At 34.7% G+C, this 26076-nt stretch overlaps 1 protein-coding gene across 1 annotated transcript in view; it reads left to right on the top strand.

Annotated features, from left to right (window-relative positions):
* Positions 1–26076, top strand: part of ACSS3 (acyl-CoA synthetase short chain family member 3) — a 140746-nt gene that overhangs the window by 67544 nt on the left and 47126 nt on the right. The window contains exons 6-8 of the mRNA XM_019751290.3: positions 5671–5751; positions 5832–5927; positions 22311–22462. Of these exons, the coding sequence (XP_019606849.1) occupies positions 5671–5751; positions 5832–5927; positions 22311–22462 (329 nt within the window). The remainder of the gene's footprint in view (positions 1–5670; positions 5752–5831; positions 5928–22310; positions 22463–26076) is intronic.

A 26076-nucleotide genomic window follows, 5' to 3' on the forward strand; every position in this document is an offset into this window, starting at 1 on the left:
TTGCTGTATGACAGGTTAATCTGTTAGCTGCTGCAAATATTCTACCAACCACAGTGGAGCTACTTTGCATGCATTTTTATCCTGTGGGTTTCTATGCTGTTTGGTTTGAGTGCCTGTTCAGGATACAATAGAAGAATCCCTCATCTAAATATGGTGTCCTTTTGGGAGTGGGAGATTTAGTGATGATTATATTTATCTTCTTTCTGCTTATATCATGGAGGGGCAGTGCTAAGAACAACAACAAAAAAAGTTCAGTGCTAAAGGAGAATGGGGGAAAGAAACTAAAAGGAAAAGATTGAAAGGAGGGCATGACAGGATGGGGTAGATAAGGCCTTTTGTCCTTATGTGCATTTACATAACTTATGTCTCTTTTATTCCTGCATATTAGATGATGTATTCATGTTCCCTACCCTAGGGGAAAAAATAAGAAAAAGTCAAACAAAAAAGCAGTGAGCTGTTTTGTTTGTGTTATAATTCTTGCAGTTAAAGTGCTGGATTTACTACAATTTTGCCCCATCTCACAATTGTTCAGATCAATAAAAAATTATACCGCTGCTAAAGTATCCTCCATAGAGGCAGCATGGAGTCATCCAGAAGCTTGCAGCAAGAGATTTTATGTTTCATGAAATACCCTAAATGAAACCATTCCATTTTTACTAATAGGATTCACTACTTTCTACACGTTTCAAAGGTTTCTCCTGAACAAAAAAGAGTATTTTCAAGGAGAATATTTTTCATACATGTGCATATTCATTGAACTGTTCACTTATTTAATCTGTCAACAAGTGTATTAAATGCCTCTTCTATGCCAGGCACCATGCTGAGGAGACAAAGGCATTCTCACAGCCCCAAAGTGGTGGGGGAGACATAGCGCTTGGTTGGGGGTGTCAGTGCCTGGAGGGCCTGTGTAGGCCCTGGGGCCATAGGACAGGACAGACTGTTGCTGTGGGATCCCTGACAGCTTTCGGAGGAGTGGCACTTTCACAATGTCTTTACATGTTTGTGAGGTGAAATAGGAGCTAGCCAGGTTCAGAAAAGGATGGGAATGGTGCTCATGCTAGAAAGAAGGAATATCATCTGTAAAGCCACAATAAGAATAAGAATATTGCTGATGTGTTGGCTTTTTAAAATTATCAGAATTATACCTTTTATTTCTCAACCTACTGACTCCAACCATTGTTTAGTGATGGATTTCTTTACTTCAGGTAAAATATTTCTTCTCTATTTCTTCTCAAATTGTCAGGCTGAATTTATATAATATATAAATAAATAAATATATATATATATATAATATATCTATATCTATATATATCTCGGAGGTGACAAAAAAATATACACATGACTTGTATTCATCTTTTGTTATCGGTATAGTTACAATTTTAAAAGTTTTTTTCTTTCTTAAAATGTGTATACATACATTTTTTTGGCACTCTCTATATAAGTATACATAGGTATATACACATATAAACACACATATATAGAGAAAAAGATATTTACATATACGAGATCTGACAAGTTCGTGAACTCGTCCTAGAAAAAGTGCCACATACCTCCTTGCTGAATATCACTACGGTCACCTTCAAAGTACTCCCCTTGGGAAGCTATGAACTGACGCAGTGCCTAGTCCACCCTTCAAAGTAATTTTGGAACTCTTTCTGGAATGGCCATCAGAGCTGTCTTCGTATTACCTTTGATGTCTTGAATGTCATCAAAATGTCTTTCTTTCAATATTTCCTTTATATTCGGGTAAAGAAAGAAGTCATGGGGAGCCAGATCAGGTGAGTAGGGAGGGTGTTCCAATACAGTTATTTGTTTACTGGCTTAAAACTCCCTCACAGACAGTGCCGTGTGAGCTGGTGCATTATCATGATGCAAGAGCCATGAATTGTTGGCAAAAAGTTCAGGTCGTCGAACTTTTTCATGCAGCCTTTTCAGCACTTCCAGATAGTAAACTTGGTTAACTATTTGTCCAGTTGGTAAAAACTCATAATGAATAATCAGTCTGATATCAAAAAAGGTTAGCAACATTGTTGCAACAAATTCACAAATTTAATTGTCGGATATTTTAATTGTGTGAATAAATATATATCTCATGTATGTAAATATGTAATTTGTCTTGTATAAGCTTTTATTACAGAGTTGGATGATGGAAGGGCTCAAATTAGGAAGTATGAAGCTTTGTCACATACTGCACACATCTCTTACATGAGTATTTTGAGATTTGCCTTTCAAATTTTTATAGATCATTAAAAAAAACAAACATTTTTGGTATGAAGAATTCCAAGCTCTTATTCTTACCACACACCACAGTCTTCCTTCCTCTTTTGCTGCAACCCATATTCTTAATATTGTTCCAACTGTATTTTTCTTAAGTTGTGGCAACCCAAACTGTACAGAACACTTGATATGGACATGTTTTCTGTTTTACTTTAATGGCCTCATTTATGATACTTTGTGGCTTCCCTTGTCTTCAAGGGCAACTTATTAAGCTGGAAATCATAAAGAGCCATCTGTGATAACTCTGTGGTCCCATTCCTGGGTAATTAATAATCAACTTTTAAATTTGTTCCTACAGATAGAATTTTTAAATACCTTATACACTAAAAATGCATATGTATATGTGTGTGTGTATAGATATAGATATAGATCTATCTATCTATCTATCTATCTATCTATCTATCTATCTATCTATCTATCTATCTATCTATCTATCTATCTATCTGTATATCTCAAAGAGCACCTTCACATTGTCTCCTTTCCCATTTCTGAGACTGACTTAACTTTTATGTCTTTATTTGGGGCACAGAGTGTTATTCCCACCTGGATGTCTTTCAAGTATTAAGGCTGATCCCATAAAAAACAGAACAATATATTGGCAGGTTGCAGGGCTTTTCTGAGACTATATTAGGTCATCTAATGTCTTTACTTTTAAGGTTTCTAGAGTATAAATACATGAAAACAGAGTTTCAAAGGAATAAAATGTAGTATGCTTGTGTTTTAGGGTTAAGCATTGATATTGAATAAGTATTTTTACCTCAAACTCAAGGTTTTAAATGCATTTTAAAATGCAATTTTAAATTTCTCATTAATTTTGCATACTTAGAATATAATTTTTTAAAATGATTTATGTGTTTTCAAAGGTTAAACAAGTTTTCTCTTTTGCATTTTAATTATCATTACCTGGAAAATAGGATTACAGACAAGAAACAAAAAAATACTTTCTCACATAGTTTTAGTCACATATTAATATTTTAACGGAATCTTTTATTTTTTTTTACTTTCAAACTTCTGGTAGAAGATCTAGATGAAAAATATGAAACTTTACAGTTCTTTTTTTGCACCATATCAAGTACTCAGAATATTGAAAACTATCATCTGAATATTTTGGACGCAAGACCAAATTTCACACCTAGTCTAGGTTAATGAATGGTAAAGTGATGTTTGATGTAAATTTTTTACTCATCCTTTAAAAAAAAATAAAAATAAATGGATATCAGAGACCAATGAAAACCAGACATTTTGGGTTATTTCTCTATTTTAGCTCCATTTTAAATGTTTTTAATGAGAAACTTTGATGGTAACTTTATTTTGACATTTCTGCCTTTTGGATGGTATTAGCACAGGGAAAATAAATAAATAAATACATACATACATACATACATACATACATACATGCTAGAACTAAGGAAAGAATTTTGTTAATAAGATGTTAAATTTTATCCTGTATAATTTTAAATGTTGTTTATGCATGGTCTCATTCGTAAGTCTCGCTTTTTTGGGGGTTAAATCCTTTTAAGTATCCACCATTTTACAGGTAGAGCAGCATTGGTAAATATACTTTAAAGAAGCGTGCACTTGAGAAGTAAATAGAAATTTGGTAACTTATCTTTTAAATTATCTTCTAAGCTTTCCAAATGAATTGCTACTCATTTATGTTCTTCCAAGCCTTTTATTCCTTTTTATCACTTCCAGTTGATTTACTTTACCCTCTTTAACATATGATCTAAAAATTTATTCAGTTATAATAATATTTAGAATTGCTGATAAAATTGAGCTCTAAATGCAGGGCTAGCCAGGTGGAGAAAAATTCTAAAACATCTTAAGTGAAATCATTACTGACGTTAATTATCACTATCTACCATAATATATGGATAGCATATTATCTATGAAAAAAACTTCACTTTTTTCCTCTATAAATAAATAAAAAGTTTTAGAAAAGTGTGTTTGCAAGTTGATTAATATCAAATTCATCAAGGTATCAAACCATGCAATATCAAGAGGATAAACTAATTAGCAAAGTACATGGAAGATAATACAGAATATACTGGGAAAGAACTGCTCAGTTTACATGGGAAGGTGCATGTGTGAAACATATTGGCAGGGGGCTCAGGATTTCTGCTACTCCTAAGGTGATCAAAAGAGTCAGCTGTATGCTAACCATGTTATACAACCTAGAAAGTAGCTGTTAAATACCAAAGAAAACTACATGTGGTATTTGCCAAGAGACCAGTTGTTGCTGCTGGTAGATAAAATGTATTCCGCAGCTTGATACCTATGTTTTGTTAGTTGTACCTGTGGAGATCAACAGTTTTAGTAACTAAAAGAAAGTCAAATTCCTTTTCATTCCTCGATTCTTGTATGTGTATTACAGTTACAGAGCTATGCCAAAAATGTACTACTGGTAGTACATTTATTCACTAGGACGACGTTTGCCCTTTTAGGTAAAACATTTATTTTCTGCACGAGTATTTATAATTGCTCTACTAAAAAATTCTTCAAATACATGTGAGTGAAACGTTAAATATTTCTTTGCAAGCATTCACCTTCTCATTCTAAATACTCACATCATTAAGGCTTTTTGAGCCAATGATGGTTAATGTTAGAGTGAAGCAATAAATGAAATTAATTCTTCAATTTCATAATTCTTATTTATCATGACTCTTTTGCCCAGTTTCTAAATGTGAATCTTGTGTTTAAAGTTGAATGTGTTCAGTGTCGTGGATAGCTGGTAGAAACTGGTTCATGAAATCTGTAGTACTATAATGTAACAATCCCTAGTTTTGCCCCAAATCAGACTCATCAGGATGGACTCCTCAGAGTTCCAGAATTCATCATTAAAGAATTGCTCAGCTCAAATACTGTGCTAGCATGATTCCCAGTGTAGCATTGTAATGAGGCCCCTGTTAGAATATAATTTTGTTTCCTTTAAGGATACTATAATTGTTTAATAATATTAAGGCATAGATAACTTTATTTTAGTCTTTATTTTAGACACACAACTACCTGTGACCTTTCTTTGCACTTCATTTTGAGAGTTTCCCTTTTTGTTCTGGAAATATGTCTGAAAATATAATGTTGTTAATTTATGTTACCGCTAGAACACATTTTTATTGCATGTGATTCTGTGAAATCGTAACTTTCCTTTAGAAGGTCAAGAATGGTCTGTGAGAGTGGATTCTACAAATCCACTGATATGGACAACTTATTCTGTCTTTGTAATTGGAGGAGCCAAAGAAATAATGATTCAGATACAATTATATAAAAGCCAAAGTAATTTGTAGGTTATAAAATATACTTCAAACAGAAACTTTTTTTAGGTGGATCGTAGGAAGACAGAAACTCTTTTAACGCACTGTTGATTAACGTTGCTTTACTTTTTCTCTCCTTTAGGGTGTGGTCAGGCCCACTGGAGGATACGCTGTGATGCTAAACTGGACAATGTCTTCTGTATATGGACTTAAACCTGGAGAGGTAATCCTGGTTTTAAATTCACTTTGCATGACATTTCTTTGATTAAGATATATGCATTTTATTATCTTCTTGTTTTTTAGGTGTGGTGGGCAGCTTCTGACTTAGGCTGGGTTGTCGGACATTCCTATATCTGTTACGGACCACTTCTTCATGGGAACACAACAGTTTTATATGAGGTAATAAAATGAAATTAATACCACATATAAATAATATTTACTTTATTGAAACTTTTTGAGAAGTAGTTCTAAGTAAGAACAGAAAAATTTGGATGGAGGCATGGGACATTTTTACATCTTCTTTCAGTTAAAATATGATTTCAAAAGAGAAAGGAATATATAGAAAATAACAGCCAGCTAATTAAATTTGTTGAACAACATCATCAAAATTATATTCTGAAAAATACACACTGAAAGCCTGATGGCTATCCTTAACAGATTTCTAGAAACATATTATCATGCTGATACTGATTTTAGAATCTTAGTAAAGAAAATAGTTATCGTAAAGCAAACAACATAGCTTAACTTTTTTGTGTTCTTTCAGGATTAATAGGTTTCCAAATGTATGGTATCTTGATTTTAGCTAGACATTTTTGGTGGCTTCTAATGATAGCTATATGTGTAAGGGAGAGAATCATAGACTGACTAGATTTATAGCTAAATATATAACTGCTTTAAGATTCTGTTGCATGGATTAATCTCACCTGGGAATAAGATTTTTGTGTGTATACTAGAAAATGCTACTTATATGCTCATCCTGTTTAATTTTGTGAATGCCTTGTATGAATACTTAGAACACATACCTATCAGATTTGTAGGAGGCAAACACTTTAGAGGGACAGCAAAATGGTAGTTTACTAAATCAGTATTCAAAATGAAATTGGACTTTTGGTACAAATAGCTCAAGATGGGAAAATACAGAAATCTTTAGTGTTATATTTATATTAAAGGAATTGCAGAAATGAAGTAGGGGAAATGAGTTGGTTGCTGTTTATGTGATTAAGTCCCTATGTATTATAATAGTCCATATTTCAAACGCAAGTAGTTGGTAGGATTGCTTTAAAACATACCGTATACAATTTTATAATCTTATTCTTTCACATTTGCAAATTTGTGTTCAGTTTAATGGGGAAGAGGAAAAAATAATTAACTTATTAGAAAGCATCTGGAAGAAGGGGACTGGGATAAAAATAATGTCATACAAGAAAGGGATGAAGGAATTGTGAAAGGTTAGTCCGAAATATACCGTGCGTCCCCGAAAATAATATCTAGCTGGACAATCAGCTCTGATGCATCTTTTGGAGCAAAAATTAATATAAGACATTATATTATATTATATTATATTATATTATATTATATTATATTATATTATATTATATTATATTATATTATATTATATTATTATACCCAGTCTTATGTTATAGTAAAATAAGACCGGGTCTTATATTAATTTTTGCTCCAAAAGACGCATTAGAGCTGCTTGTCCGGCTAGGTCTTATTTTTGGGGAACCACGGTATTTAGTGTGCATATGTATTCAGTATCTTTGGATATCTAAAGAGTTGCCACATGTAAAGGAAGTAGTATAGTAATGCAGAGCTCCAGAGACATATATTTTGGGAATAATCAGAGACAAATTAAACCGTCCAGTAGTAGAATAGGCAACTTATCACACAGAAAGCTGTTTCACTTAAAAGTGTCTCCGTATCAGGCGAGGAATGTGAAGAAGGGACTTTTATATGTAGGGAGTGGATAATAGTGGTAGGTGATGTCAAGGTTCTTTACAACCTTAAAATCCTGCAACTCGGTGTTTCTGAAAAAATTAGAGACCCTTCTCTGTCTCTCTGTGAAATTCTCCCAGTCACCAGTGGAAGACATTACGTTCCTTCATTTTTAGCTGGCTGGTTTTCCGTCTCTGAATGCTTGGAAATATTAGTTCAGACTTTGACATATTAAACTGTTTTGCACTACTCTCTATCTTCTGTACTGTGCTTTTGTACTTTGCAGACTTAATAGGCATTGTGGTGTTTGTAGTAATTAAAACATAAAATAATCTTGACAGATCTGTTCCATACTGAAGTCCTCGCGATAGGATAAATATTTTTAATAATCATTCCCCTTGAAGTAGACAAAATAAACCCCAACGCTGAATGATTATAGTGAAGGGTGATATTGGTAATATAAATGTGACAGAGCCGAAGATGTCATTATTGTTATAAGTATTAAGCTGCCTTTAGAACTGAAGTATTTAGATATAATATAACCTCTGTGCAATTTACCATTGGCCTTTTATTACTTCTCAAGTTTATTTAAAACATGATTTCTTTTAGCACCATAAAAGGGGCTCAGTTGTTTGTCTTTATTTTAGAATGATGTGCTTAAGAACAGTGTAGATACTCTATAAACATTTGTTGCGCAGAAGAGTGAATGGAGTAAGTACATTTTAAAACCATTTCTTTGCATTCTGGTTTCTTTCCTGCAACTTGTAAGCATCTTCACTTTTCTGCAATGACAAAACCAAGCCCTTTAGACCATTTCTCACTTCTAGCTATCCCACCTGTGTGGTTTTCTTCACTAAGCTCCTTGAAAAACGACTCTACCCACATTATCTGAACATGTTCTTCTAGTTATTCTCCATCCCACTGCAGTCCAATTTCTGTCCACATTACTTCATAGAAGCTGCGGTGACAGAGGTCAACGGTGACTATATAAGTGACAAAAGCAAGGGTCTTCTTCAACCTCATTTTATTTTCCTCTCCGTGTCATCAAACCTGCAGGTAATTCTCTCGACTCTCTTGAGCTCCATGCCCTTTTGCTATTGTTCATGCCGATTCTTTTGCCTGTCATGGCTTCCCCTCTGTTTTTTCCTATCGGGTTGATGTCTACTATCCTGGAAGGCTCCACTTAGATGTTATCATCTCTCAAAAGGTTCCTCTCACAGTCTTGGGCTATGCTCAGTGCCCCTTTCTGTGGTTCCATTGCCCCCTGAGCATAGGTCTGTCACTGAGCCGACCACATTGTACTGTGTGTTTATATCTCATAGTGTGAGAGCCTCAAAAACCAGTCTCTTAGCACAGTGCATAAAACACACTAAGTACTCAATAAAGGCTTATGGAACTAAATTGAACTCTACTCTTCTGTTTTTTGCCTATCTCTCTGACAGCTTGTCCTCCCTTTCCTGTCCTGGTTTCTCTTGCTTTGGTGCTACACATTGGAGTTTGGGAGGGTCTGATTCTTAGCCTTCTTTTCTCATTCTGCTTATATGTCCTCGTGAATCTCCACGCAGTTGGATTTGAGTATTACTAATTAAACTAAGACTTCTAACTCCTCCTTTCTGTATCTGACTTTCCTGCTGAGCACAGCTTATCGTTAGACATCTTCAGATCCATTCACAACTTATGTTCAAGATGACATGAACTGAACTCACTACCTCCACTCTTCCCCACAAAACAAGTTTCTTTCTATGTACCCTGCAGTTTTGTATGTTACCTGCATCTACTGAGTCCACCAACACAAGAACCTGGGAGTGATTCTGATTTCATTGTTTTCATATATTGTACTTTATTGGTTATTACATTCTTTTGAGTCTATGTTTTAATACCTAGCAAAAGTGCCCTCATTTTCCTATGCCTTCTGACAGATATTCAAGGCTGATATTCAGCTGCTCTCGTTGACCTCTTTGATGCACTTTGACCTTTTCCTTCTTGCTTGTATCACCGTTGCGGTTTCACATTAGTTTGTAGGATCCTTTGATTCGTTCATTTTTCTCTCTCCGCTCTATACTCTTTAAAGGACCGAATCATTTTAGTTTTTGTTCACTATCAATTCTCAGCTCTTAGCCTTGTTCTTGACACATATTTGTTTCTCAGTAAATATTTGTTAAATAAATGCCTGAAAGAGGATATCAGAAAAAACAAAACTTGATTTTTTTTCCTGAAGCCTTTTGTCCTGATGGAGGTAAATGTAATTTTAGTTTTTCTCTACCAGAAAACTTCATAAACAACTTAAGTAATAGGTTGTATTTTTAAATAAGCAATGATTTACCTTTATTCATTGACCTGGACATATTTAAAGCATGCAATTCTGGAAGCCAAATTGGATTGACCAGTTAAAATATGCAAACCAATTCTGAATAATTCAGCTCTTATTTTTGAGAGGAAGAAAACAAACACTACCTTTTCAGAAATTTATTAATGGATTGGTGACCTAACAGCCCTAACCCCAGAAGCATGTGGATAAGCGCTTGTTTGGTACAGCGGTTTTGTCAAAGAGGAGGAATCAAACAATACTTTAATGTAGGAACTTTGATGTGTAAACACATTTAGCATCCTAAATTTGGGGAATGGTGATTATACACAGATATGCTTTCAAGCCTCTCTCCTATTTTGTATTTGCCCCCTTTTTCAAAAAGCCTGTCATCTGCAGAATCAAAACCCAACACTTCTCAAGGGCAAACAAATCCTGCTCGGCACTGTCTTTCTCCTTACCTTTGCTTTGGTACCAGTGAACAAATTTGTATCTTTTATACACATTTCAACTGCATAACACTGGAACCCAGGCTCCCACAGTGGCAGTGGTGTGCGTGAGCAAGAACTCAGCTTACTTGACAGACGTCTCCCCATAATTGTCCTTTATGATCCTTTTTGTTTCTGAGGTGTCATTATATTTTCTCTTCTTTCATTTTTTATTTTATTTATTTCAGTCTTCTCTTTTTTCTTACTTAGTCTTGGTAAGGATTTGTTGATTTTATATTCTCAAAAAAAACAAACAAAAAAACAACTCTTAGTTTTATTTTTTCTATTTTTTAAAAAATTTTTATTTGATCTATTTCTACTAGTCTTTATTCCTTCCTTTCTTCTGCTAACTTTGGTTTTAGTTGTTCTTCTTTTTCTAGTTCTTTGAGGTATAAATTTGTTTACTTGAGATCTTTCCTTTTTCGGATTTCAGCATTTATAAACTTGCCTCGTAATATTACTTTTGTTGCATCGCCTAAGCTGTCTATGCTGGGTTTTCATTTGTCTTGTGTGATTTCCTAATAACCTAATTGTTTTTTAAGAGTGTGTGTTGTTTAGTTTCCATACATTTATGAGTTGTCTTGTTTTCTTACTATTATTGATTTCCAGTGTCATTCCATTGTCAGAAAAGATACTTGGAATTTCTATTTTCTTAACCTTGTTAAGACTTGCTTTGTGACTTAACATGTGATCTATTATGGAGAATGTTTCATATGTGCTTGAGCAGAATGTGTATTTTTCTGAAGTGGGGTGAAAAGTTGTTGGCCAAAAAGCACTAAGTTTGCTATTTAAGATGAACGAGTTCTGGAAATCTAATGTACAGCAGCGTGATATAGTTAACAGTACTGTATTGTATACTTGAAATTTGCTAAGAGGGTAGATTGTAAGTTTTCTCACCAACCCTCTACCCCGCAAAAAAAGAAAAGAAAATGGTAACTATGTGAGGTGGTGAATATTTTAATTAGCTTGATTGTAGTGATTATTTTACAATGTGTACTCATACATATATCAAAACATCAAGTTGTATACCTTAAATAATATAATTTTTTGTCAATTATACCTCAATAAAGCTGGAAGAAAGTGATGTAAAACTGCTTATATATAAAACTAACACAGAATAAAATAGATTTTACTTTAAATTAAAAAAAATAGCTTACTGTTTCTTGGCTAAGTTATTACATAGAATGGAATATGATTTATTGGTCATCTTAAATCTAGCTTGACATTAAGTCATAAACTGGTTGATATACTTGATCTTGGTGTGGCAATTGTCAGTTTTATGTAATAATAGTCTCTGAAAGTCCTCAAGGAATGAAAGCTGCTGTCATTTTACATTTGTTTGCATTTCACAAATTGTAAACTTCATAACAGCAAACCATTTCAATAAACTCTTCAATATGCTTACTAGATTCACCAGGGCAGATGGCTGTCTGTGAATAATTCAACAATTAACTTTGAAGATATGTACTACATTCTGCCTTCTCAGGCAATAAATTAGTTAGAGGAAGTAGAGGATTTAAGATTCTGAACTGTGGTGTAGAAATGTGGTCACTGGACTTGAAATATGAATATTGTGTTATTTGTCTTCCTCTGCCTTTATCTACCCATATGACCTTGGGCAAATTAACTCAACCTCTTTGGGAATCTATTGCTTCATCATCAAAATTGGAGGGTTGACACATGTTCTCCCAGTTCTGTACTTCTGTGAATCTCCTCTAAGTCAATTATTTTTCTTTTTCTAGAATAAATACATTATTTGACAATATGCTTTAATTTTTTTTAACTCTGGAATTTATTCCAATTTCTTTTCATAGTAAGTGATGTTTACTCTTCAAATATGTTTAGTGAAAAAAAGTTTCATTCTAAATTAGTGAAAAATTTTAGTTTTTGAGAGGAAGCATAGCAGTTAAGACTCTATAGTGTGATTCCTGAAACTTCTACATAGTGTTTGGCCTCAGACAAGTTACTTACCTTCACCCTGCCTCAGTCTTCTCATCTATAAGTATCAATAGTACTCTTGTTATATTGCATTAAATTGGTTAATTTAGGAAAAGCCCTTAGAATAGTTGGCAGGATATAATAGTACAATAAATGCTATTGTAAGCTACTATTGAATAATGCTATTATTAAAAAATATGAGTTTATTCTTTCCCAGAATAAAATTCTACAATATAAACACCAACCATTCATTCCCATGCAAACCAGTCATTATAATGTTTGAATTTGCAGATACTCCACATTTCTTCTTTATACGTCTGTCCTCACAGCTCTGAAGTACTCATCACAGTGCTTGAGCAGCTCCCTTTGGAGTCCGTTAATTCTCTTCTAAGTACCAGGCAAAGGACTCAGCACACAGGGTTGTGTTGATCCTGCTACTACCAACTTTGAAGAATGAGCAGCAGATGTAGAAAATAACCCAGTGGTCTCTCCCCTTGAGGATCTGTCCTTACAGAGTTGAACTTGTGAGTGAAGTAAGAGTAGCTTTGTAGTCTCTCATCTGTGAATAATACAGTATATTTCATAGTTCACAGTACATTTCATTATCCAAGCATTTATAACTTTTCACTTTATTTTTTGATGAACTTTATCGTTACTAGTTTTTACACTGTATATATCTTTGGAAACTTCAGAATATTCAGCCTGATAATTTTTTATTGAATGCTCTTTTCCTGAATTCATAGGAGGAAGGAATAATTTAGATAACCTAATCTTTTCTTTCTTTATAGAATGATTAGTGTGAAAATTAGTTCTATACTCTCCTTTATTTGTAGAAGAATCAAATAAGATAATGTATGTGAGCAAACTATGAGTAATTATTATTTTATATGCATGGATCATAACTTTAAGCCATTTCCAAGTATGAAAGTCTTGTGTTTGAGAACACTGAGAATAAGAACTACTTCCAAATTATTTTTGTATCAAACACTCTTGTTAAATTATCCCCAAAGTATCTTTAATGCATGTGTCATCTACTTCTGTACATAGTACTGCAGATGCACTGTGGATTGCTAATCTCCATGAAGTCATCCTGTGGTGTATTTTCCACACGTGGACCTTGTGAATTCTTAGCCCCTCCCAGGCTTCATTTTAACAATGTTATTTTACCTGCCTGTATTATAGTTTTTTCCAAGCATTTTGCATTTTCACCTATGTTAAACTGTTTGCTCTAATTTGATTGTCCCTTTTCCCAGGACTGAGTTGCTTCTTTCAAGCACAGGGATGTCACATTACTTCATTTTAAGACTAGTAGCGCCGATGTTGCTAACTGGTGCACTTAATAGGCACACATTGTAGTCCTTTATTTCCCTCATGTAACAGAAAATTATTCTTCTTTAACTCTAGTATAACAACCATTTTTTTTTAATGTGTGTATGGAATGAGAAAAAAAATGATGATTCAGTTTCTCCTCTGATTCAGGCTATACAATTTGATCTTCTCAATTGGAAAAGATTGTATAGCTGATGCCAGCATCTTTTAGATTTCTCATGTGGCCCGTTGCTTGAAGATATTTATTTTTTAGTTTATTTTTCTCTGTGTGTGCCTGTGTTTTATGTAGGAGCAAGCTAGTCATAGCTCCATCAACAGTATTTATTGGTACCTATCTTGAGTTCAGCTTCTTGCTTGGGGCTGATAGGGAAACAGAAGTATCACATGGACTCCTTGCTCTGAAAGCACTGACAATATAGTCAAAGAATTAAGATTAATGGAAAGAACAGAAAGCAAACAGATCAAGACACTACCTAAGAAATGTTCTACTTTGTGTAGAAGGTACGAAAATGTTTTCAGAAACTACACTGAGCTATTGCTGATGATAAATACTCTCCATTTAATTTTGCACCTGTTTTGATGCAATTTCCTGACGATGAACTAAATGAGGATCAAAACAATTACATAAATTGCCGTAGGTCTCATAGATTGTAAATGGCAGCGTTGGGATGCCACCCTGGCTCAAAAATATATCTATTGGTCCCTTAAGAGAAGTTTAGGACTAGAGAAGACAGAGAAAGGTTTGTGGATGAGACCATACAAGTAATATTAATACTGCTATTGATTGAGTGTTGGGTGATAGGAACTCTTCTATGCACTTTATATACATGGTCTTGATTTTTTCTAGAAGCCTATGGGGTAAATCTTTTGAGTCCCTATTTATAGCTGCAGGAACTGAGGCTCAGAGACATTAACTTTACCAGTGGCACAAGAGGGATGGAACTAGGATTCGAAACAAGGTTCTCTGGCTCCAAAGTCAGCGCTCTCTCGTAAAAATTTCAACATGAACAATTGGGAAGCTGTTAAGAAGTGCAGCTACATGGCCGGAACCAGTGAACTGAACATTAAAGAGAAGGCAGGATGTTAGGGTGTCAGGTGCATATTGTAAGACACAGGTAAAAAGGAAGTTGAAAGTAGCTGTTACGTCTTCAGCTAGGACAACTGAAATAACGACAGTTATCAACTGTTTCTCTACTGCATTAGAGCAACAACTGTTACAGAGGGGAAAAACAGTACTTTGGGTCTTGGTAATGTTGAGTTTAAAAGTGCTACTCAGACATTTGCATGATACTGGGAAGTCAGGTGAAGCTCAGAAAAACTTTCGAATTAGAGATGTAGAGGACTTGCTAATTTCAGTTTCTAAGATGATGAGGATACCGAGTGAGGTGAAGATGAAAGTGATACTATATACATTGAGAAATTGGAGAAGCAGCAAGAGAATCAGGACAGCAAGGAGTCCTGAAGGCCGGGGGAGAGGAGGTTTTCCAGAAGGTGAGGGAGAGGTCTGGTAGGGCAAAAACTGAAGAGAGTTCTGGAGATTAGGTATTGTTAGCCCCCTTTATGAGTGCAAGCTCAACAGAAGGCTTGTGGTGTCTGTTTTGTTTTTTTAACATGGGAATTATGGGCATGTTTGATGGGTGATGTATGTAAAGAATTGGATGGTATGTAGGAGCCAGGCTTTGCATAACCTCAGGTTTAATTGCAGAATATATAAACTTTAGTTTCTGGGCAGTGCAAAAAAGAAAGAAGCCTTTTAATCTATTTGCTTACAGCAGTCTCACTATTCACTATAAATGAAGAAAACCTTAATTTGTCCCTCTAGTACAGGATAGCAGAGTGATTCCACATCAGCATGGAGGAATTCAGAGATGAAAGCTAGAAGCCAGGAGCTACCGGCTAGCCTAGTGATAACTGTTCTCTGTGACTGCTAAGAAAGGGGAATATGTCAGAGTCCAGGGTTAGCTCAGTCCTGGGTCTGCAGCAGTTCCAGTTCCAGAGCTCAGCTTCATTTACTCAGCGCTCATACCTTCAGAGGTAAGCATCTTTTCAGTGAGACAGGTAGACTCTGGTGACCTGCATGGAAGCAATGGTCTCTTCATTCAGGGTACCCTCATCATGAGGCCCTTGGAGCTCTAGCCACGGAGAAGTCTTAACTTACCAGGCCTGGAAGCCAAAGCAGATCCTTAGTTAAAGAAAGAGAAGAATTCAGCCTGAGAAATTGCAACTCTGTGGTATCTACCACCAGAGACAGTAAAGAGAGATTGTCTAAGTGGAAAGTTCATAGAAAGTATTAATTCAAAACATGTAAAATTGCTGATGTTTGACTGGTTTTGATGTACAAAAATGGCAATTTCATATAATCAACCAATAGGAGGGAGAAGACGACAAGCTGGTTGGGGACCTCAGATTGGCCACTAGGTTTTTGGTTTTGAGTCTATTTGTAGCCCTTTCATTGAAGTGGGTTAAAAGGATCATACTAAGGAGACATCTGTTCTGTGGAGAAGAAAATGAACAGATGTTATGGTACCTATCTATCCATTTGCATTCTGGTGTCATCCAAGCTCTTTCTCATTTCTGAATAGAAAATTTTGAAGAGATGTCTGTGTTTTGGTAGGCTTTATTATACCTAGAAACCTTTTAGTTATGGAATCCTTTCCAGAATCTGACAAAAGCTATTGACCACTCTCAGTGGGAAAATGAATATGTACACTTTTTTTAAAAAAATTCAGAATATTCATGAACTCCCCTGAAGTTCAGGCCAGGGCCCGTTCATCTAAAAGATTAAGGTAAAATCCTCTCAAGGAGCAATGCAACCAAACTGAAACTCCAGATGGGAATGATAGCTTTTAAAGTTCTCTGGGCAACATAGAAGAGATGCTGGGCCAGGGCAAAGACAAAGGTTATTGCATCTTTGGGGAAAGGCCACTTGCACTCAGGGTGCTAGGTCCTACACATCATGAATCCTATGTCCAGCCTTGATTCTGGTTCATAGGTCAAGGCATTAAGAATTTGAAACAGTGAGCCACTTCTTCCCAGTTATTTTCTCAGTATACAGCCCCCTATCATCAGATTGCAGTTGTCAGTATATCCTTTTATTAATACTTAGATTAGCCCATTTATAAATTTTTAACAGATAGAGAAAAGCAGCAAAGGCTGGTTAAATTCTAGGCTCGTCCACTAGGGTAATCAGGCAAGTGGGTATTAAAAATGTAGCCTCAGGGAGTGCCTAGTTCTAAGGACACATGGATCTCAGTCCTGCTACAGATTAGAATCACTTAGGGGACACATAAACCATAACAATGCCCAGCCCCACCTCAAGGCCAATTAGAATCTCTAGGAGTGGGGATTGGTACCTTTCAAAGATTCTAAGAAGTTCTAATGTACATTTAGGGTTGAGCAGCTCTTGGTTAGATGGTGGTATGGATAAGATGAAGGAAGACAAGATGGCGCCATATCCTCACAGGTGAAGTCAATGGAGTGATGGGAAACGTCTAGTAAGTAATCAAGGAAGTCAGTCTGATATAAATTCTTAGTCCTCAGATTGTATTCATTAGTAAGTTTTTATCCTTAAAAGGGAGTCTGTTTTAGTAATACAATGCCCTGGGTCTGAGACTACTAAGGTATAGGGTAATTATCCCATCTAGCTCTAAAGCAGCAGTAATGTTTTCCAAATTGGAGCAAGATAATGTGAGTTATTGAGAGAGGGATTTTAGGGAAGAAAAAGCTCATTTTTTGGAAGAGATTGTATACTCATTTGGTTCATATTTCAAAACTCACAAAATGGTAAAGAGTGCAAATCTCACTGTCCCCTGTTCCCAGCTATCCAGTTTCTCTCACTGGGAAGCAGTCAATCTTATGTGTACAATAGTTAATTCATGAATAAGCAGTGTATTCTCCCCTCTTTTTTTCAATACAAATGGCATTGTACAAATGTTATGCACACTATTCTGCACTTTTCCCTTTTCACTAAATAATATACCCTAGAGATTTACTTATGTTTTAACAAGTCTCAAGTTTAGATGTTGCTCACCCAACTCTCATCTATTGATAAAGACACGAGGCATGTAGTAGGAACTCAATAAATGTCATTGCCAATTTCATCACTTTTCCAAAATAAACAAGCCAACATTGCTACACCTGTCTGCTGAGATAAAATTCAGGACTAGTCCATAAGGGATGTTGCTGTCTTCACCATAAAACTGCTGTAGAAGCAAACATGCCTCCGGTGACATTCTTGAAAGCCATGTTCTAGAAGAGACCAGATGTGTTTCTAACTCTGCCACAAAAAGAGGTAAAAATGCAGTTGAATCAAAAGTTTTTATGTCAAAATATGAAACACTGTAGGTCACACTGACCTCAAGCCTTGGATAAACTGAAATCATAGGATTAATACTAAAGTAAATGATGTTTTGCTCAAAGGTTTAGCTCTAGTGGTTTATATTTGTTTGGCTAAATTGCTATATTCCACTGCTGTCCTGTGTAGAAAATTGTAAGTGCAAGTTAATTTTAAGATATTTGGTAACTTGTTTTCTGTGCTTTGTATCACCACTAACTACATTATAAATATTAGGAATTGTTATTTTATAAATCTCTGATGCTAAAAATTCATGATTTATAATAGCTGAAAGTGTATAATCTCTGCTTTGCCTTTGGAAGGTTTGCTTTCTGCCTTTGTTATTTGGGCAGTAGCCACCAGGGTAGACTCTAGGGGAAGGAAATACAAATAAATGGTAAAGACATCGATTTGAGTTTTGAAGAGTTTTTGAGTTACTGTTACCTTTTGGTGCATTACTGCTTTTCGTGTATATGTTGTTTGTTAAAAAATCCCTACAATCTTAGAGTTTTCTCATTTTAAAATTAATAGTGTTTGGGATCCTACCCCTTACTGAACACGCAAGTTCTGGAATTAGTTATTTTTCCCAGGCAGCTTAGCTTAATTAGTGTGTTACTGGTTACTTTTTTTAAAAAAATTAAAGTTTATTGAGGTGACAATTGTTAGTAAAGTTAAATAATTTTCAAGTATACAATTCTGTAATACATTATCTACCGTGTTTCCCCGACAATAGGACCTAGCCGGACAATCAACTCTAATGCGTCTTTTCGAGTCTTATATTAATTTTTGCTCTAAAAAACGCATTAGAGCTGATTGTCCGGCTAGGTCTTATTTTTGGGGAAACGGTATATATCACATTGTGTGTTCACCACCCAGAGTCAGTTCTCCTTCCATCACCATATATTTGATCCCCTTTACCCTTATCTACCACCCCTTTCCCCCCTTACCCTCTGGTAACCACTAAACTATTGTCTATGAGTTTATGTTTATTTGTTTGTTTGTCTTGTTCCTTTGTTGCTTTCAGTTTTATATCCCACATATCAGTGAAATCATATAGTTCTCGACTTTTTCTGTCTGTCTTATCTTGCTTAGCATAGTAGTCTCAAGATCTATCCATGTTGTCGCAAATGGCACTATTTCAACTTTTCTTATGGCAGAATAGCATTCCATTGTGTATATACACAACATCTTCTTTATCGATGACATCCAATCATCTATTGAAGGACACTGGTTTTTTTCAATGTCTTGGCCGCTGTAAATAAAGCTGCAGTTAATATCGGAGTACATATATCTTTACGGATAAATGTTTTCAGATTTTTTGGGTAGATACCCAGGAGAGGGACTGGTGGGTCTATGGTAATTCTATTCTTAATTTTTGAGGAACCTCCACACTGCTTTCCATAGTGACCCCATCAATCTGCATTCCCACCAACAGTGTACGAGGGTTCCTTTCTCTCCACAGCCTCTCCAACACTTCTTATTATTTGTCTTGTTGATGATGGCCATTCTAACTGGGGTGAGGTGATATCTCATTGTGGTTTTTATTTGCGTATCTCTGATGATTAGTAATACTGGTTACTTTTTAAAAGCATTGTTAAAGGGATTATATTGCCTATGTGTGTCTATGTGTGTCTAGGAGCCTATGCATGTGCAGGAGGGCAAGAGAGGAGTATTCAATAAAATCAATGTCTCTGAGTCACTTTAATTTAGAGTTCACAGTGAAAAAGGCTTACAGTGTTTGCTTCAGTTCCCCTAAGCTTCTTGTGGTGATAGGTGCTTAGAACATGTGGGTCCTATGTTTATACTATATTCCTTCCCTTTATTAGACACAAATAGCTTGCACCATCTGTTATTTTTAATAATATTATCTCTTACACACGTAATTACTAGAATATATGTTCCATTAGAGCAGGACCTTGCCTGGCTTATTCACAAAATTATTCCCAGAATTTAGAACAGTGTCTAGCTCATAATAGGTACACAATAAATATCCATTAAATGAATAAATATATTAGCACTACTTAATTTATTATGACTTGTTTTATGTGAACAATGATTTCTGATGAAAGATTTTATTCTGTGCTGCACCTGAAGTGTTTACATCATTCAAAATCTAATGCTTCTGTTAATCAGCAGCTATTCGAGGAACAATAATTTCCTTAATATATCATAATTTATGTTTTAATTAAGATTTGAGATCCACTAGAAGTTCTTAAGAAAATGTAATAATAAAGTATATAAATATTAAAGTAATTCTGAAATAGTAAAACATCGTATTCATAGCCTCAAATGATCCTCTGGAGAATAGGCAATAAAAAGCAAAACCACTGAACCTTCCTGAGTTCAACTAACTTTCAAGGAACGTTGTGAGCTTTTATATTTCACATCCTTGAGTGTCCTAACAGTAATGCTATGTTATCATTTTTTTTTATGCTCAGTAAATATAATATTGATGGAAATGTGTTTGGTGCAGGGTCAGAATTTCAACAGGAGTTACAATTGTATATTATTTATAAAACATATGGCAAAGTTTTAAACATATTTCTAATACTTAAATATTGTTCTTGTTGTTATTAGACATAATTAATTGAAGGCACCGTAAAATACATCAAATTGTGTCTGTCCTCTGTGTAGGTCATCCTTATGGAATAGCGTTTTCATTATGATACTTATATCATCCTTTAGTGAATATATTACCATTGTCCCATGACACTGGCTCTGTAGTGGAATTCATCTTCAACTGGCTGTAAAACATCTTTCTTCAGTGGAAGTCAAACTACTTTAAAATATTATCTCAGGGCTTTTAGCTTATCAAGGAAATATTGGAAAAGTGATTTATTCTTATCTAGTAGGGTGGAAAATGGCAGCATAAACAGGGCAAGTCAATTGTATAAGGTCAGTTGACAAATCATTTTTATGTGGTTGAGATCAAGTTCCCCAAAGCCACAATCTAGCACATGGGGGACTGATCTGCGCTGAAGAGAGATTAAAGAAGTAAAAACCCAGTGTTTACTTTGCTTGGTTAGAAAGAATAAAATTGCTGATTCATTTTTAGACTGATGTGCTTAAGGCTTCAAAATTTGTGCATCAAATTATGTACATGAGTCACCAGGTTGTATCTGGCAGCTTTTTATATTGTATCAAATATTATGAAGTGATAATGAAACGAATTGGAATCAAGTGTTTTGGGATAGTATGATAATAAAAATGAATTTCCAGTGGCAACAAATATTTTCTTTGGTATTAAAAGAGCAAGAGAAAACACAATAGAATATAAAAAAGATCTAAAGACGTTATTCTTTAAAATGAATATAATTACATTAAAGAATATTGTAGGCAACCATGAAAAAATAACAGTAAAATCGAAATAGTGCCCTATCAAATACTCAACTAGAAGTGGTTAATGAATCTAGATACTGGGCAGTTGTGGTCTGCCTCATACTATCTTCTCTTCACTTATAGTTCTGTTTGGGGAGATCTCTAAGTTTACTGCTAGCAAGTTCTTTCCTCTTTTTACCTTAGTTCAGTGTTCCCCAAGTGTGTTTTGAAGAACGTAAGATCCATGGGATACTCAGATGAGGGATATGGTCAGAGACCTTTAGGAAATATTATGTATATAATATATATTAATATTCCAGGCAACTTTAGAAACATAGGAAGAAGTAGCAGTGATGAGAATGGGTTAAAGAATGAGGGGATATGGCTGAGCCAAGATAGATTTTATGGGTCATTTAAGATTTTTGCAGAATTACTGATTTATTTAAATGCCATGCTCATTTTCCACTTTGCAGAAACAGCAATTAAAAACTGCTTTGTGTCCTTTTGAATTATGTCGTCTGTCAAATGCATGATTTTTCTATTGAACATGCATAATGTCATTTTGACACTGGAAAAAGTACATTTTGGGATGTCCTATTGGATTTTTTTTTTTTTTTTAATTCTTAGAAGTTGCTTTCCTCAGAGTGTGGCATTTAAATGAAAAGGTCATTTCTCAGAAATCACTGTGATTCTAGATTTTTCTCTCTTCTCAAATATTTTGAGAATTATTATAGTGATCATGAAAAAAAATTTTAAGTTAGAAATCCCTATCAACTATATTTTCTGATTTCGTCTACCGTCCAAAATCATATCATTTCTTGTCACATAGAAGACTATTGGATGTTATTAATTTGAACGTGATGCATATATTCTGTCCTTTATCTTTCAAAACTTTAGAAAACAAACATTACAGTTTGAAAGCTTTTAGGATGCTGCAATGGGGCAAATGGCCTATTTGATGCCTGGACATTTGGTTTGTTTTATTTATGATAGAACATGGGGCTATATTTAAAACCAAGATTAGCTGAGATTTCTATTTTATTAATATTTCTGTGTTAAATGTATAAGTATTGAACTGTTGATGAAATATGAGACATTTTACCCAGTGACATTTTAAATGAATCTCATTGTAGGGAAAGCCTGTGGGAACACCAGATGCCGGCGCTTATTTCCGTGTGCTGGCAGAGCATGGAGTAGCTGCCTTGTTTACAGCGCCGACTGCAATTAGAGCAATCCGTCAGCAGGACCCTGGAGCAGCCTTAGGGAAGCAGTACTCTCTGACAAGGTGAATGGGATGCACAGGGCAAACTACATGAAAACCTGCCATCAGAATGAATAACGGAACGTTTTCTTTTTTTCTGGCACTACGCTACCGCTTATGGAAAGAGCCAAAAGATTATGAATGTTATTAAGAACAACTGTTCTAAACGTATCTTTGAAATACTTGGAATTTTAACTACACTGTGGATATGTTTAAATGCCATATCATGGTTATTTCAGCTCAAATATTACCAAAATATTTCTCCTTTTTAAACTACCCAGCTTATATTATCCTTAAAGTAAAATGCTATGACTTAAAATGCATATATTTGTGTATATATGTATATGTATACACACACACACACATACACACACATATATGTCTTTTGAAAATAGAAGAATAGTTTAAATAGAGGAAAATATTATTTTAATTTACATATACAGATAAAACATGAAAATTAGAGTACAAATTACCTTCGTTGAAAGAGTGAAGGAAATTATTTTTCTATTGTTTAGTAATAATTTGCTCTGTATAGTTTAGATATTTTTGTGCTGGCTATTGGCATTCATTTTAGTTTAATGACATGTATAGTCAAAGATAATATAGCAATTTGTAGCTTCAAGGCACTTTCCAGCATCAATTCTCATTGAACCTCTGAAATTGGTCACTGCTATCATAAACTGAATGAAGAGATTTTATAGTTGCTTCAAGTCAAAAAGTGTGTTTTAATTACATTGGTTTGAATTTTTTAAGTTAAATGCCAAATGTTGTGAATTTTATGTTGAAGTACATGTACACCAATTGCAGATGTAAGCAAAAGCTTTCAATTTGGGCAGGGTCAGTGGTTTTGTTTCTTTTTCCTCAATTTTTTTTTAAATTTTATGAAAAAAATAGATCTAATATTATAATATTTCTATTTACCCTCTATTTCTTCCTTCATTTATGACATTTCAATTTATTTTCCTCCATTTCAGTCAAAAGGATAGACAAAGATTTTGGTAAACATATCTGAGGCTGTGTGTAGCCTTCATGTCTTAAGACAATTCCAGGGCTTTTGAAGAAACAACGATTGTATTAATAATTCCTCGTATTATCTCTTTACAGAAACATGCATTCCAATTGCAGGGCATGAAGTTGTGTGACCAGCAAGCCATGGTCTCTCATTTACTAATCATCTTCTTTTCCCATTTATATATGGGGTTTAGATGCTATCTTTTATTGTGAAGGCAAGAACTGTTTCCAATTTGCCTAATGTAGAAAGCATCAAACAATACTAAATGTCTATTAAATCATCTCTTTTCAAACTAATACATATGGACAGGGAGTATGAGATTTTAGCATAAGAGAAATTGCAGTAAGTTCTCCCGATCATGCCCCTTTGTCTTTAGGCACCTAAATTATTTATGATTATGTGCACATATGTTATTAACAGATATTTAGGCATGCAGACTCTACAAACACCCTCAATTATTTAAATTACTACTACTAATAAATGCAAACACTTACTGAAAATCTACTATATGCCAATTTATCTTTCTTTGTCATCACAATAAGTAGCAATTGTGATTATTTTCACGTTACAAATGAGTAAGATCAGGCCCAAAGAGTTTTAGTGACTCTTCAGAAAGAAACTAATATAGGCAATCTAACTGGGACCTACACTCTTAACTAAATACCACATACATTCTCTTTGTATGAGAGCTAAATTAGGAAACTAACTCAACCCAGATATTTTTGTCATTCATGAGATTAAAGCAGCTTTTGCTTTTCATATATTTTTCATTTATTCAAGTAATACCTTCACTGAAATACTTTAATAGATTCTCACTTCTGGAATACCATGTTTCTCCAAAAATAAGACCAGGTCTTATATTAATTTTTGCTCCAAAAGATGCATTAGGGTATTCAGGGGATGTGTTATTTTTTCATGTGCAACAATCTACATTTATTCAAATACAGTCATGTCATCTTCTGGAATATCATCATAATGTACTAAATGCGTCTGTCTGGCTGACGATCTTAACTGGGACTTATTTTCGGAGTAGGTCTTATTTTCAGGGAAACATGGTAAGAGAATGTTATAAACAGGGATCTCAGAAAATCCTACTATCCCACTTTAAAAACAAGAACACTGAGGTCGAAAAATGTTAAGTTTGGGTTAGAGACAGAATAAAGACCAGAACTCAAATCTTGTCATGCAATTATACCTGTCTTTTATATTTATATTCAAACATTTCATACTTACTGAATTGACATTCACTCGATACGATAATTATAGCCTTATGATTTATTTGCAAAATTGATCTCTCTTTTTTTCTTGCAGAACATTTCAAATTATGGACTTTTCAAATGTGTTCCATATCTCATTAAAGATTGTTTTAAAATAAATTTGGAGATTTGCCAAAAATTTCAGCTCTCAAAACATATTTAAGAGGGTATTCTGAAATAGGGAACTAACCAGAACTATAAATTCATGTTATCATAGACAACTAGAGTTTGGAAAAAAAGAAGTCATCTAGTGTAATCATATCATTTCACAGTTGAAAAAAACTTCGCCACAGAGAGGTGAAATCTTATTTCCAGGATCGAAAAACTATAGTATGGTAGTTAGGATTCTGACTCCGAGGTTAGACTCGCTGGGTTCAATCTACCATTTACTAGCTGTGTGACCTTGGGAAAGTTACATAATCTTTCTGTTCTTTTTGTGGACTATAAAGATAGTAATAGTACAAGTATATAATGAAAATAAAGGGTACACAATCTATGCAAAGCACTTGAAACAGTTCTTAACCTAGACTAAGTTTTAGCTATTATTAATATCCTTTGCTTTCTAATTCACTGCCCTTTTTCATCACATCATAGTGGTCTATTTTCCCATGATTTTCTAGTTCAATCTTAATCAAGTTAGAAAAAAATCAGTGCTGGGATTTCCATTCAAGATAATCCCAGCACTTCATGCTTGATACAGCCCCTCTTTTGCAATTACGTAGCAATTAGAGCTGATACAATAGAGAAAAAACAGAGCATCAGAGTTGAGCTGAAAAATAAACATTTCTGTGGACCGAAAATGGAATAGATTTGCAAAGTAGTAAGGTTTTATATTTAGGCTTTATAGTTATAGTCAGATGCATCCCAGATGGAAAATGCCATCCAAGTACTAAGCAGGTTAAATATAAGTAAATTCTCATTGAACATGTCATTTGAAAATTGCAGACATAAATTGAGGCTAGGTGTACAAGCAGGCATTGGAAGAATAATAGGGACTCAGAATACCCCTACTTTAATCGTGAAGTCAGAACAAGCTTAGTGCTTGAAGACAGGTTGTGTGTGGTGTTACACCCTACTTAGGAAAGGGGACTGATAATAATGGCTGTGAGTTCTTTTCTGGGGCTGTGACTTACACCAAGCTTTGGTCTAGGGGTCTGAATAAGACAGAGAACAGCCTAGCATCTAGAGACTGAACCAAACTGCTCAGCAGTCGTCTTGTAGTAGGATGTATGGTATCCCGAGAATCACTGTGGGTGAATAATTCTGAGCCATCGTTATGGCACTGGACCCCTGGGGAATAGTTACATCTCCCACAAACCTACTGAACAGAGAAGGTGAGCAAAGGAGAGGAAGAGATAAAAGTAAAAACA

The sequence above is a fragment of the Rhinolophus sinicus genome, chromosome 1 (assembly GCF_057876585.1).
Source record: "Rhinolophus sinicus isolate RSI-liver-muscle chromosome 1, RSI-T2T, whole genome shotgun sequence".
Taxonomy (NCBI): Eukaryota; Metazoa; Chordata; class Mammalia; order Chiroptera; family Rhinolophidae; genus Rhinolophus; species Rhinolophus sinicus.